At 47.6% G+C, this 13,961-nt stretch overlaps 1 protein-coding gene across 2 annotated transcripts in view; it reads left to right on the plus strand.

Annotated features, from left to right (window-relative positions):
• The first annotated feature begins 1,596 nt into the window (after window positions 1–1,596).
• Window positions 1,597–13,961, plus strand: part of RCAN1 (regulator of calcineurin 1) — a 125,616-nt gene continuing 113,251 nt past the window's right edge. Inside the window, exons 1-2 of one of the 2 annotated variants that reach the window (XM_075593816.1) lie at window positions 1,597–1,700; window positions 1,922–2,125. In XM_075593816.1, coding sequence (XP_075449931.1) covers window positions 2,039–2,125 — 87 coding nt within the window. In that variant the 5' untranslated portion in view covers window positions 1,597–1,700; window positions 1,922–2,038. Of the gene's footprint in view, window positions 2,126–13,961 lie in introns of both variants that reach the window. The other variant, XM_075593814.1, reaches the window with a different exon arrangement.

A 13,961-nucleotide genomic window follows, 5' to 3' on the forward strand; every position in this document is an offset into this window, starting at 1 on the left:
TATTTAAATAAACCCCCTTCCCCTCAGTGCCATCTACAGATACTTCATAAACTGACTTGCTAAATGACTTTTGATACATTTTGCTACAACAAACATTACAGTATATATCAAAGTCTCAAAATCGCCCATCTGCCACATCGGCGTAAGAAACAGCATCTGATTGACCACAGAAATACTTTATTTGGCTTCAGTGTTTGTTGTTTTTCTTCCTAAATCCTATGCTGCTTTACATACAAGTGTTTACCCGGTTTTGCAGCTGTGTGGCTTTAAAGCAGGGATGCACAAACTGAGGGGCGCAGACACGCGCCTCGCGCTCTTCCTTACAACATTTAAATGGATTGCTGGGGGAGAGCGCGGGGCCTCTGTAACTGCCTCTTACCTTCTCTCCGGCTTCTCTTGTGCCTTCTGGTAGCGACGGCGCGTCACCATGACAACACAGCGTTCAATGGCGACGCGTTGCCATGTCAACGCAACGTCATATGACGCTGCGTCGTGGCAGAGATGAGGAGATGCCGGAGAGCAGGTAAGAAGGCAGCGGAGGGTGGGTGCAACTTAAAAAGTTTGTGTACCCCTGCCTTAAAGCCCCAGTCTATGCTGATTTCCAGCACTGGGTTTTATTTACCATCTGATTCTCCATTCACGAGATATAAGCATTAGAAATACTAAGTGTCTAGGTAGTGTAACCTCAGAAACTACAGATTAGGAAAACAGGACGATATAAGAAGATGCCAATACTATATCAGGTTTACTCGTGTAGGCTTCCGGAGCGGATTGCTGCTTTAACCCTTTAAGGGCAGGGGGAGGGGTCGTGCTACTTCCGTGGCCACCAGCCCTCCGGCGGTTCCGCATCACGGGACCGCTGTTCCGAGCGCTCACGGGACGCAGCTTCTTTTCTGGCCGTTGGGCCGGATGTGCGGTAAGCGTTGGTGCGCCGACCGCGTACAGCCCCTAAAAAAAACGAGCAAGGGGAAATGACGTAAGGGGTACGTCATAAGGATCCCCACGGGTGGCACTTGTAGGGACGTACACCGAACGCCGTTAGGGCACTGAATGGGTTAGGGATTTGCTGTTCTACTTGCCACTTGTGCTGACGCAAGGACTGATTGAGCCACCTGTGCTGAAGCAGGGAGATCTATAAAACCTGGCCTGGTTTGAGGCCCCCCTGATGTAGCCATTCCACTACAAGTGCTGATTGAAAAGTGTAATTGTACGAAGATAAACAGTACAGCACTTATTCCCTCACCTGCTGTCTCTGTAAATTTCCCATTAAATCTCTTAGATTGTAAGTTCTTCGGGGCAGAGATTTCCTTTCCTAGTGTCTGATTTTGCAGCGCTTATTGTATAATTATAATTCCCAGTACTGTATTCTTTGTGAAGCGTTGACTACACTTTTGGCGCTACATAAATAAAGACATACAATACAATATGCTAAGTCTGTGGGGTTACCCGCAGCTTTCGTTAGCACGCCAAGGCATCGCTTATACAGCACAGCACCCCTCTGCATCACTGGGATCCCATCAGTGCCGCAAGCAATGCCGCCAACCCGCCACCAGATGTCGCTGCTGCCCCAGACACCAGTCACTGTGTGAGCGGTGACGTCACTGGCCGTGCAACTTGATACATTGTATCTGCAGCTGAGCCAGGGACGGAAGGTTCTGCGAGAGGAGGACCACTGAGCGTGTGTACCCCCGGCTGCCATTGTAAGGACCCTGCTGTAATGTCAGGGAGGCGCACCACCTTCCCACATAGCAAATAACCATGAGCAAAGACAGATGCAGATGAATGCTACATAAGCAGCAGCCAGCATTAGTCCCCCTCCCCAGTGATGAATTTATTGTGATTTTGCTTTTCTTTGTGTCCCCCCCCCCCCCCCCTTTTTTTTTTTTTTCTTCTCTCTATTGGTTTCTGCAACATGGATAAGACACTGAGGGGGTCTCCGGCACAGATCGGTGGGTGCCCTCCTGCTGCTCAGCCCCTCGGATCCCAGGCGGAGAGGGGACCGCAGGCTGCCAACGACTGGGATTTCCTGGACATCAACATGGAAGACATCGCCCTCCACGCACTGCCCTCGGCTTTAATAGGGTGCAACCTGGACGCCAGCGTGTTCCACGACGGCCGGTGCAGGGTGAGGTTTAATGCTTGTTCCCGGGAGGGAGGTGCAGTGTATATCCGGGCTGGGGCCTGTATACTGGGTGTCTTCTTCGGCTGCATGTAATGACAGGGAGGGAAGCTGCATCCTCACTGTGGGGGTCTCACATCAAGGCAAATGGGGTGTTATTCGGGAGCAGTTAATTTGCCCCAGAATTGCTCTACTTTTGCCTTAATACACATGCCCCTGAGTGTGGTGTGTGTATAGGGGAGTATGGAAGTGCACAAAGCTGCTAAGATCCAGGGCCCCTAATAAGGGAGATTTGGGGATCCAAGAGCAAAAGTTGCGTTTTGATTTTACTGGTGGTTATGTAATTGATAGTATGTGACGGTGCAGACTTCACAAAATGCCATGAAGATGTGAAATATGAAAGGGTATATGTATGAAGGGGATTTGGATGGTAAATTGAGGCTAAAGGTGTTTATTCTATAAAATGTGATGGCCACGATTGATTGCTAAAGCAATTCACTTAGCAGTTATCAGCTGATAGTGGCTACATTTAAAAAACCCCTAAGAGAGGTATTTTCACAGTATATGTGTATGAGCTTTATAGATAGGAGATAGGCAGGGGTTACATTCTGCAGATATTATTTTGAGGTGTTCTAAGTTCCGCATCTGTCACCATCTTTAGGCAAGTGTCAAAAACTCTGCCATATGTTTATGTTGGAAGTAAATGTACCTGGAAAACCTCTGTCAAATGTAAGGATATTGGGGGGATATGAGTTAAGGGTCTTGCATTTACATCATGATCGCTACGTTTTGGGGAGCAGCTGTTCTGCATGATAGAAAAACTGATGTATTAAAATGAGTTTGCTTCTTGTGGAGGGGAAGGTTTACCAAAGTCAAAGATCTGCAAACCCCTCCTGTAGCTTTCCTGCCCATGATGAAGCTGGTGTGTTTCGTTGCCACTGGTTTCAGCCCAAGTTTGTATCCGGGAGACTAGGGTGACTGAGTTTGGCCATTGTACACAAATGATGTATGAGCTGGACATCTGATGATGTTGTAGACTAGAGTGACTTGTTTATTCAATCACTGAGGGTGTTGAATTGACAGACTCATACTACACACACCTGTTGTTCCAGTGCTGTATCTCTTACTATCCTCGAGCAGAAACAAGGCGACACTAACTAATATCAACAGGGACATTTTGCATTTATAAGTGTCTTATTTATCCAGCTCTATAACCTTCTCCCTTATTTAGCCGGCAATGATTTCCTACCAGATAAGGTCTCTGACAGTGTTGGTTAGGCAGGCAGATTAGGAGGGTAAGGGCTGGACTTATCCAGTCTTTCCAATGTATTCTGCTGACGATTAGAGAAGGCTGAGCAAGTCCCTTATTTATACGGCTACCAGTTACTTAAAGCTGAACAAGTACCTAATTTGCCCGGCTCGCCCGGTAAATAGCTATGTACTGTATCCGTGTAATTGTAAAATGACAAGTGCTTCCATTTGTTCCAGTTCTTTAGCATTGTTAGATTATTGTACAGACGCGGTAGTTTTTTTTTTTTTTTTTGGTGAACACGGCACATCCTTAAGTTACTCACCTGCTTTCAATATATCCCCTTTTCTTTAGAATACATTGATTAGTTCGGTGACACGAAGTATAGATTTTCACTCCAGGCCTGCAAAGCAATATCAGTAAATCTTTCAGATTTCTTACCGAAAAGATAGATTTTAGTTGCATATTTGGTCTAAAAAAAATAATGAAAAGCCTTCCCACCATGTCAAGGTAAAATCCCAAATACAGGCCCTGTGCTAATCCTGAAAGGCCCTATTCTTTATCCACCAAAGCGGGTGTTTGGGCCTTTTTTTTTTTTTTTTTTTTTTTTTTTAATTCCAAAAACACCTATTTACTTCAATAGGGATGATTTTTTTGGACATAAATCCCCAACTACTGCTTTGGTGGATTAGCCCCTAAGCCACATCCTTTCTTAGCAGTGCTGTGTGTATATGGTCTCTCTTCCCATTTCTGTGCTAGGTACAATTGTAGTGATTTTATTGTATCTGAACGTTATTGTAGAATGTGAGCTATGACAGACACCTTTTGACCATATATACTAAACGGTGCTGTATCTTGCACACCCCTTTATTTACTTTGCCTTTGCTTTTTTTTTTTAATCACGATCAGATGCCTTTATTTTATATTATGGAGAAGTACATGTACTGGCGTAAAAACATAGCAATATAATTTGCAGGTCCACTTAAAAATGGCAGCCATAGTGGGTTCCCCCCCCCCCCCCCCCCTGCTTCATAAGATATGTTAGTTACTTTATGAAAAGCCACCACAGTGATCTAGACCAGGGTTTCCCAAACTTTTTTCCGTGACCCGGTTATTTTTGAACTTTTCCTTCGTGACCCACTAAAATTTTTATCGCCTATACTGGCCTATAGGGCCTGCACAGACACACACAGCCACTTATACACACACACAGCCACTGACACACGCAGCCACTGACACACACACAGCCACTGATACACACACACGCAGCCACTCAGAGACACGGCTACACACACACACACACTGATACACACACAGAGACACTGCTACACACACACACAGACACTGATACACACACACACACACAGACACTGATACACACACACACACAGACACTGATACACACACACTGATACACACACACTGATACACACAGACACTGATACACAGACACTAATACACACACACACACACACTGATACTGATACACACACACACACACTGATATATACACACACAGACACTGATACAGATACATACACACACACACATACACACACTCGCTCTCCCCTATACGCACACAGACACAAACAGTGAATTACAGGCAATGACGGATGTGAGTGACTGGAGGGGGGGCCAGGGACTGGGTGGGTGGGAGGAGGGGGGGACTAGGTGGGTGGGAGGAGGGGGGGGCTGGGTGGGTGGGAGGGGGGGAACTAGGGGGGGAGGGGGACTGGGTGGGGGGCTGGGGGGGATGGGGGACTGGGACTGGGAGGGGGGACTGGGACACTTGGGTGGGAGGCAGTGACTGGGTGGGTGAGTGACTGGGTGGGTGACAGTGACTGGGTGGGTGACAGTGACTGGGTGGGTGACAGTGACTTTGACAGTGACTGGGTGGGTGGGTGACAGTGACTGGGTGGGTGACAGTGACTGGGTTTGACAGTGACTGGGTGGGTGACAGTGACAATGACTGGGTGGGTGACAGTGATTGGGTGGGTGGGTGGGTGACAGTGACTGGGTGGGTGACAGTGACTGGGTGGGTGACAGTGACTGGGTGGGTGACAGTGACTGGGTTTGACAGTGACTGGGTGGGTGACAGTGACTTGACAGTGACTGGGTGGGTGGGTGACAGTGACTGGGTGGGTGACAATGACTGGGTGGGTGACAGTGACTGGGTGGGTGGGTGACAGTGACTGGGTTTGACAGTGACTGGGTGGGTGACAGTGACTTGACAGTGACTGGGTGGGTGGGTGACAGTGACTGGGTGGGTGGGTGACAGTGACTGGGTGGGTGGGTGACAGTGACTGGGTGGGTGGGTGACAGTGACTGGGTTTGACAGTGACTGGGTGGGTGACAGTGACTTGACAGTGACTGGGTGGGTGGGTGACAGTGACTGGGTGGGTGACAGTGATTGGGTGGGTGGGTGACAGTGACTGGGTGGGTGACAGTGACTTGACAGTGACTGGGTGGGTGGGTGACAGTGACTGGGTGGGTGACAGTGACTGGGTGGGTGGGTGACAGTGACTGGGTTTGACAGTGACTGGGTGGGTGACAGTGACTTGACAGTGACTGGGTGGGTGGGTGACAGTGACTGGGTGGGTGACAATGACTGGGTGGGTGACAGTGACTGGGTGGGTGGGTGAGTGACAGTGACTGGGTGGGTGACAGTGGGTGGGTGGGTGACAGTGACTGGGTGACAGTGACTTTGGGTGACAGTAACTGGGGGTTGACAGTGACTGGGTGGGTGACAGTGACACTTGACAGTGACTGGGTGGGGTAACTTACCTTGCCGCCGGACGCTTTCCCCTGCTGCCCCCGATATCCCCTGCTGCCCCCGATATCCCCTGCTGCCCCCGATATCCCCTGCTGCCCGGGACGGGAGGTGGGCTTGGGGGCACGGGAGGTGGGCTCGGGAAGGGGGGCCACGGGAGGTGAGCTCGGGAGGGGGTGGCACAGGAGGTGAGCTCGGGAGGGGGTGGCACGGGAGGTGAGCTCGGAGGGGGTGCCACGGGAGGTGAGCTCGGGAGGGGGTGGCACGGGAGGTGAGTTCGGGAGGGGGTGGCACGGGAGATGGGCTCGGGAGGGGGTGCCACGGGAGGTGGGCTCGGGAGAGGGTGCCACTGGAGGTGGGCTCGGGAGGAGGTGCCACGGGAGGTGAGCTCTGGAAGCGGGTCGCGGGAGGAAGCGGGCCGCAGAGGAATTCCTGCTCCGTCCCACGTTGGGAGCGGGGGGGGGGGAGGAAGGGAGCGGGCCCTGCTTGCCCTGCGCATGCGCGCGGGACCGCGGGGGGAATCGCTGCCATTTTTTTTAACTCGAGCGTGGGGGGGGGGGGGGCGGGGGGGAGACACCGCGCGGCCAGCCTCGCTGCGACCCGGCAATTTTGGTGCCGTGGCCCGGTGCCGGGTCGCGACCCCACCATTTGGGAAACGCTGATCTAGACGGTGCTTTCATTTCCCCCTCCAAATCTAGTCAACAGTAAGTTTCTAATGGGACTTTGTAAAGTTAATGCAGATCTTGGGTATCAAAAGCAGGGGGGGGCAGGGAGGGAACTCCAGTGCTCAAGAGCCACCAACAGGTCAGGTTTTTCAGTATATCTCTGCTTCAGCACAGGTGACTCAATCAATGGCTCAGACGTTGAGCCACCTATCCTGAAGCAATGATATCCTGAAAATCTGACCTGTTGGTGGCCCTTGAGGACTGGAGTTGCTCTCCCCCCTCCCCCCCCCCCCCCCCCCCCCATGCTCTAAATTGTTAAAGCACAATAAATTCTCCCAGAACTCTCCATTTTAAATGTACAGAACGGCAGGAAAGTAAGGATTTCACAAATTGTAACCAGTAGACTCGTAGATTTACATTGGAACCATTGTGAAAAATGTCTCCATAAATATGAATGTCAGTTATTGTTCTATAAAAATAAATAAACGTGGTTCATATATAATGTATAGCAAGCTACATTAACACATTTTCTGATTTTCCACACCTCTGGAATGCCGTTTCCCTCAATACCCGACTAGCACCCTCTCTATCCACCTTGAAGACCCACCTTAAAACACACCTACTTAAGGAAGCATATGAGCTGCTCCATGGCTGATAATTAACACCTCATAGATAATAAACCTTGGCCCTTTGCAGACACACTTACGCCTTCCTACTGTCTCTACGTTCTTCCTACCTACCAATTAGATTGTAAGCTCTTCGGAGCAGGGACTCCTTTTCCTAAATGTTGCTTTTATGACTGAAGCGCTTATTCCCATTATGTGTTCTTTGTATTATTTGTTATTTATATGATTGTGACGTGTATTACTGCTGTGAAAGCGCTATGTATATTAAAGGCGCTATATAAATAAAGACATACATACATTTCTGTATAGCACCCAAGCAGCATAATATAGAACCCAACGCTATAATGACTGATGATTCTATCCTGTTTTGTTTCAATGAAATGTAGGTCATGCCTTCGGGGGGAGGCAGTGGCAAAAATGCAGAGATACGCCACTTTGCACTGTTTGTTCATGGTGTCTGTTTATGTAGCACAGCTGCAAGTTTCACGAGGGAAAAAAAATATTCATGCTATTGTGATGTCAAATAAAAATGTTACAGGCTGGGGTCAGGTTTGCGTTGATTCTCCCTAGGCCCTGGCTAGCATATTCAAAATGTTTTTTTCCTTGGAAACTGTACGCACCACGTGAGATCAAATGTGGTTTATGTATCAGGAAACTGGTCGTCGCTGACGCGTTAGGCCGCGCTTATAGTGACGGCAACGTGACGTCGCCCGAAAACAAATGCATTGCCGCCGCCGCCGCGTGCGCTTATAGTGCAGTTATAGAGCTTCAGATGATGCCACGGGGGTCACGTGACATCACATGACCCGCAGCATCATTTGTCACCGGAGCCAAGCAAGGTGGTGGGGGTGGGGGGTAAGGGGGGCGGGCAGAGAGGATTGCGCACCCCTGTTCTACGTAATGAGGTGCTGGAGCAGAGAGGATCCGTGACGTGCAGCTGCAGGCGGGTTAAGGCAGCACGTGGAACGGAGGAGATCGGGTACAGTATGTGGAACGCCCTGACCTCCTCTCCAATCACTCATACGGGAGCGAACAGAGAGCGGGTATGGGAGTTATTGCACTGTCGGCAAAGGGTTAACGCTGCAGGGGTCCCCTTCGGATGCACAGAGCCCCCCCACATCCCCAGTGAGCAGGGCTGCACCTTCTGCTGAAGGGCAACCCGGGGAATTAAAAAAAAGCGGTGTCTCCCGGCATCCTGCTGCAATTCCCCCTCCAACTGCAGTGAACGTGGCTGTGCGGCGTCAAATTACGCCACGTTGCCGTGGCAACCGTACGCTACGCATTGCTGTGACGCCGCGCAGCCATGTTCACTGCAGTTGGAGGGGGGAATTGCAGGAAAATAACGCCGAATGCCGGAGACGCCGCCGCAACCTGCTGCCACCCGGAGATTGATAACGGTAACCCGGAGTCTCCGGGTCAAACCCGGAGAGGTGGCAACCCCGCCAGTAAGTCTGGCTACATCTGTATATTTAGAGCCCCGGTGTCTGTATGGATTGTGTTGGAAGGGTTTTGCCAGACATTACCACAACCTTTGCACACCTGAGTATATATCATTATATGCACTCGGGGGGGGATATAGGGACAATAGTTGATGTTGCCATGGAGATGCCTCGGACCTTTTTGTTCCCCCTACACAAAATGTTAGGCCTAGATTTGTAAAGGTTTGTGGTGATACGGCAGCAAGAACTCTTCAATGTGTGTTTGTAAGGGCCAATGCACCGCTAAAGGACATGGATTTAGAGACCCAAATATTGATGTATTTTGTGATTGGGGAAATAACCTCATCAGAAAGGAAATATGAGCTTGTTTCCTCCCTTTCCCAAGTCTTGTATGATGTTGCGGTTTATAAATGGTTTTACACTTGAAGCTGATTGAGGGAATATCTTGGCGCAGCGTTTTTTCAGCGCGGTGTTTCGTGCGAGGTTACAAACCGCAAATAAAAATACCACGTGTGAGCACATTCACATCTCAGACAGGTCTGCAGCGCTGCCTTTCCCCATTATCTCTTTGCGTACAATACTTCCACTGCAGCCAGGGATTCTGGGTACTAACCTGCAAATGAGCACTCAATTTCTTGTCCATTTTAACATGGACCCTATGCGCTTATGCCTGCCGTGTTACACGGCTTATTCAGCACTGCCTGGGTTAAAGACAATTTTATAATGGGTAATATTTAACTCTTCAAGGGTGTTATTTCTTCGTCTCTATACGGTTAACGCACCCGAACCAGCGTTAAATACCATGTAAGTCAATTTTAACCAGAACAGAGTTTGCTGAATCTGGAGTAAAAGATGCATTTTTTTTTTTTTAAATGTAATAATTCAAAAACGTTAACAAATGTTGTTGCGTAATGTTATGCATTATACACAATCTCGGAAACTGTTAGTTTATCTAAATAAAATATGTCCAACTCCGGTAAACATTTTTCTGTACATTGGATAAGTGGCTGTGCGAAGTAATAATACATGGAAATGCTCCTGAGTGGGAATACATTTCTAATGGGTTCTTAAATGGTTGAAAAACACAGATTATAGTGGTAAGAACAGTGTCCTGGAAGTGGTCCTGCACAGGTTGAACCCACAGAGTCTCCCTGAATAACCACGCCTGTATAAATTATACATCTTATATACCACGTGTAGTGGGATATAGTCGGAAAATAAAACAAATAGCAGCGCTCGGATACAAGACTGGTAACTCGTTTAACTTGATCAGCCCCCCCCCCCCCACTCCAGTCCTCAAGGGCCACCAACCAGGATATCCCTGTTTTTAAGGCTATCCCTGCTTCAGCACAGGTGGCTGTAGAAGATTGAGCCACCTGTGCTGAAGCAGGGATGACCTGATCTGTTGGTGGCCCTTGAGGACTGGAGTTGGCCGCCTCTGAACTAGGTACTGTAGATAATTCTCTGAATCCCCCATAACTACGGTAGGTAGATAATTGCATTGTCACAATAGTTAAGTCCTTGTGGGATATCTGATTCTGCTCCCAGTGTAGCACTGAAACGCTCAAATCCTGTCATTGTTATTCTGATTTTACAAATATGTTTATCAATCTGCAGATGTGCACAGCTGCTTATTTAATTATCCGATGAAAGGCATTTGAGGAGCCACGCAGTATGAGTATTATTTTTGATAAACTGCCTAGCATTTTGCATTGATTTATAATTTTAGTGAGGAACGGTTTTCTGATGCTTGTTGAAAATGTGATCACTCTCTTACATCTACTGTTTCGCATACTGTGATGTCTGTGTGGGGTTTTGCTTAGTGGCTGGTGCGCCTGAACATAGTGGTTGGTATCTGTTGTACAGCACGTGAGCATATTCACATGGCTCACACAGGTCCACAACCCTGTCTTTCCCCATTTATCTGTTGGCAAACAGTGCTTCCACTGCAGCCTGTGATTTCTGGGTAATGACATGCAAATGAGCACACGTGTCACCTTTTTTTTGCTTCTTATCTATTTTAACATGTAATATACACCACACACACTGTCACCCGTTGCTTTATATCCATTTTAACATGGAACCCTATAAGCTTATGCCTGCCACATTGCCCCGCATTTTCAGCACAGACTGGGATAGGCTGCGTCCATAGCACGGGAAGCCGCGCTGAGCCGTGCGGACGCGCCGCGCTGAGCCCGGCATCCTCAATGAGGAAGTCTTTAGAGGGGGCTCACGCGAGCGTCCGCAGGCGTGCTGAGGAGTTGGATTTTTCAGCCGACAGCCAAGCTGTTTTTCAGAGCGCTATCGGCTGAAAACATCCAATCGGCGCGGAGCAGCGTCAACGTCACGGCGCCGTGACGTTGACGTCGGTGCGTCGCGGGCGATTGGCCCAGTGACGTCACTGCCCCGCCTCCCGATCGCGCCCGCTGGCTCGCCTGCATGTGCATGAAATTGCACAGGCTTCAGCAGGCGACACTCAGCGTCAGCGCGACTCAGCACTGCTACCCCCTCTATGGACGTGGCCTTAAAGTAATGCATAGCCAGAAGATATATGCATTGTGTGACTATAAAGAAGGCTATGCTGTGACATGCTGATATATGCATTGTGTGACTATAAAGAAGGCTATGCTGTGACATGCTGATATATGCATTGTGTGACTATAAAGAAGGCTATGCTGTGACATGCTGATATATGCATTGTGTGACTATAAAGAAGGCTATGCTGTGGCATGCTGATATATGCATTGTGTGACTATAAAGAAGGCTATGCTGTGACATGCTGATATATGCATTGTGTGACTATAAAGAAGGCTATGCTGTGACATGCTGATATATGCATTGTGTGACTATAAAGAAGGCTATGCTGTGGCATGCTGATATATGCATTGTGTGACTATAAAGAAGGCTATGCTGTGAAATAACCTTGGGTACTCCTGGTTCTTACATTTGATACAGATTGTTAAGCCAGAAGCTTTGCACTTCAGACCTGGCTGAGTTAGTAAAACTGGTAAAAGCGCAGAGTACACTGTGGGATATATGGGGAGATAATACAGTGGTGTGAAAAAGAAAGTACACCCTCTTTGAATTCCATGGTTTTACATATCAGGACATAATAACAATCATCTGTTCCTTAGCAGGTCTTAAAATTTAGGTAAATACAACCTCAGATGAACAACAACACATGACATATTACACCGTGTCATGATTTAACAAAAATAAAGCCAAAATGGAGAAGCCATGTGTGAAAAATTAAGTACACCCTTACTGCTTCCATAGGAATTAAGATGCTAAGTAGCAGACAGCTGCTGCTAATCAAATGCCCTTGATTAATTGATCATCAGCAAGTGTGACCACCTCTATAAAAGCCGAAGTTTTAGCAGTTTGCTGGTCTGGAGCATTCAGGGGTGTGTTAACACTATGCCAAGGAGAAAAGACATCAGCAATGATGAAGCAATTGCTGCAGCCCATCAATCTGGGAAGGTTATAAGGCCATTTACAAACAATTTAAAGTCCATCATTCTTCAGTGAGAAAGATTATTCAAAAGTGGAAACATTCAAGACAGTTGCCAATCTTCCCAGGAGTGGACGTCCCAGCAAATTCACCCCAAGGTCAGACCGTGCAATGCGGAGAGAAATTGCAAAAAAAAACAAGAGTTACATCTCAGACTCTACAGGCCTCAGTTAGCATGTTAAATGTTAAAGTTCATGATAGTACAATTAGAAAAAGACTGAACAAGTATGGTTTGTTTGGAAGGGTTGCCGGGAGAAAGCCTCTTCTCTCTAACAAGAACATGGCAGCACGGCTTAGGTTTGCAAATTTGCATCTGAACAAACCACAAGACTTGTCTAAATTTAGCATAGGTTGAACTTGATAGACCTATGTCTTTTTTCAACCTCATCTACTATGTAATTATGTAACTTCTGGAACAATGTTCTTTGGACAGACAAGACCAAAGTGGAGATTTTTGGCCATAATGCACAGCGCCACGTTTGGCGAAAACCAAACACAGCATATCAGCACAAACACCCCATACCAACTGTCAAGCACGGTGGTGGAGGGGTGATGATTTGGGCTTGTTTTGCAGCCACAGGACCTGGGAACCTTGCAGTCATTGAGTCGACCATGAACTCCTCTGTATACCAAAGTATTCTAGAGTCAAATGTGAGGCCATCTGTCCAATAGCTAAAGCTTGGCCGAAATTGGGTCATGCAACAGGACAATTATCCCAAGCACACCATCAAATCTACAACGGAATGGCTGAAAAAGAAAAGAATCAAGGTGTTGCAATAGCCCAGTCAAAGTCCAGACCTCAACCCGATTGAAATGCTGTGGCTGGACCTTAAGAGAGCTGTGCATAAACAAATGCCCACAAACCTCAATGAACTGAAGCAACGTTGTAAAGAAGAGTGAGCCAAAATTCCTCCACAACGATGTGAGAGACTGCTAAAGTCATACAGAAAACGATTACTTCAAGTTATTGCTGCTAAAGGTGTTTCTACAAGCTATTGAATCGTAAGGTGTACTTTGTTTTTCACACATGGCTTCTCCATTTTGGCTTTATTTTTGTTAAATCATGACACTATGCAATATTTTGTGTTGTTTATCAGAGGTTGTATTTACCTAATTTTAAGACCTGCTAAGGAACAGATGATTGTTATGTCCTGATATGTAAAACCATAGAATTCAGAGGGTGTACTTTTTCGTGTGTGTGTGTACTGTCATGAACTTTAACATTTAACATGCTAACTGAGGCCTGTAGAGTCCGAGATGTAACTCTTGGGTTTTTTGCAATTTCTCTGAGCATTGCACGGTCTGACCTTGGGGTGAATTTGCTGGGACGTCCACTCCTGGGAAGATTGGCAATTGTCTTGAATGTTTTCCACTTTTGAATAATCTTTCTCACTGAAGAATGATGGACTTTAATATGTTTGAAAATGGCCTTATAACCTTCCCAGATTGATGGGCTTCAACAATTGCTTCTCTAAGATCATTGCTGATGTCTTTCCTCCTTGGCATTCTGTTGACACACACCTGAATGCTCCAGACCAGCAAACTGCTAAAACGCTGGATTTTATAGAGGTGGTCACACTTG

This window comes from Ascaphus truei, chromosome 3 (genome assembly GCF_040206685.1).
Source record: "Ascaphus truei isolate aAscTru1 chromosome 3, aAscTru1.hap1, whole genome shotgun sequence".
Classification (NCBI taxonomy): Eukaryota; Metazoa; Chordata; class Amphibia; order Anura; family Ascaphidae; genus Ascaphus; species Ascaphus truei.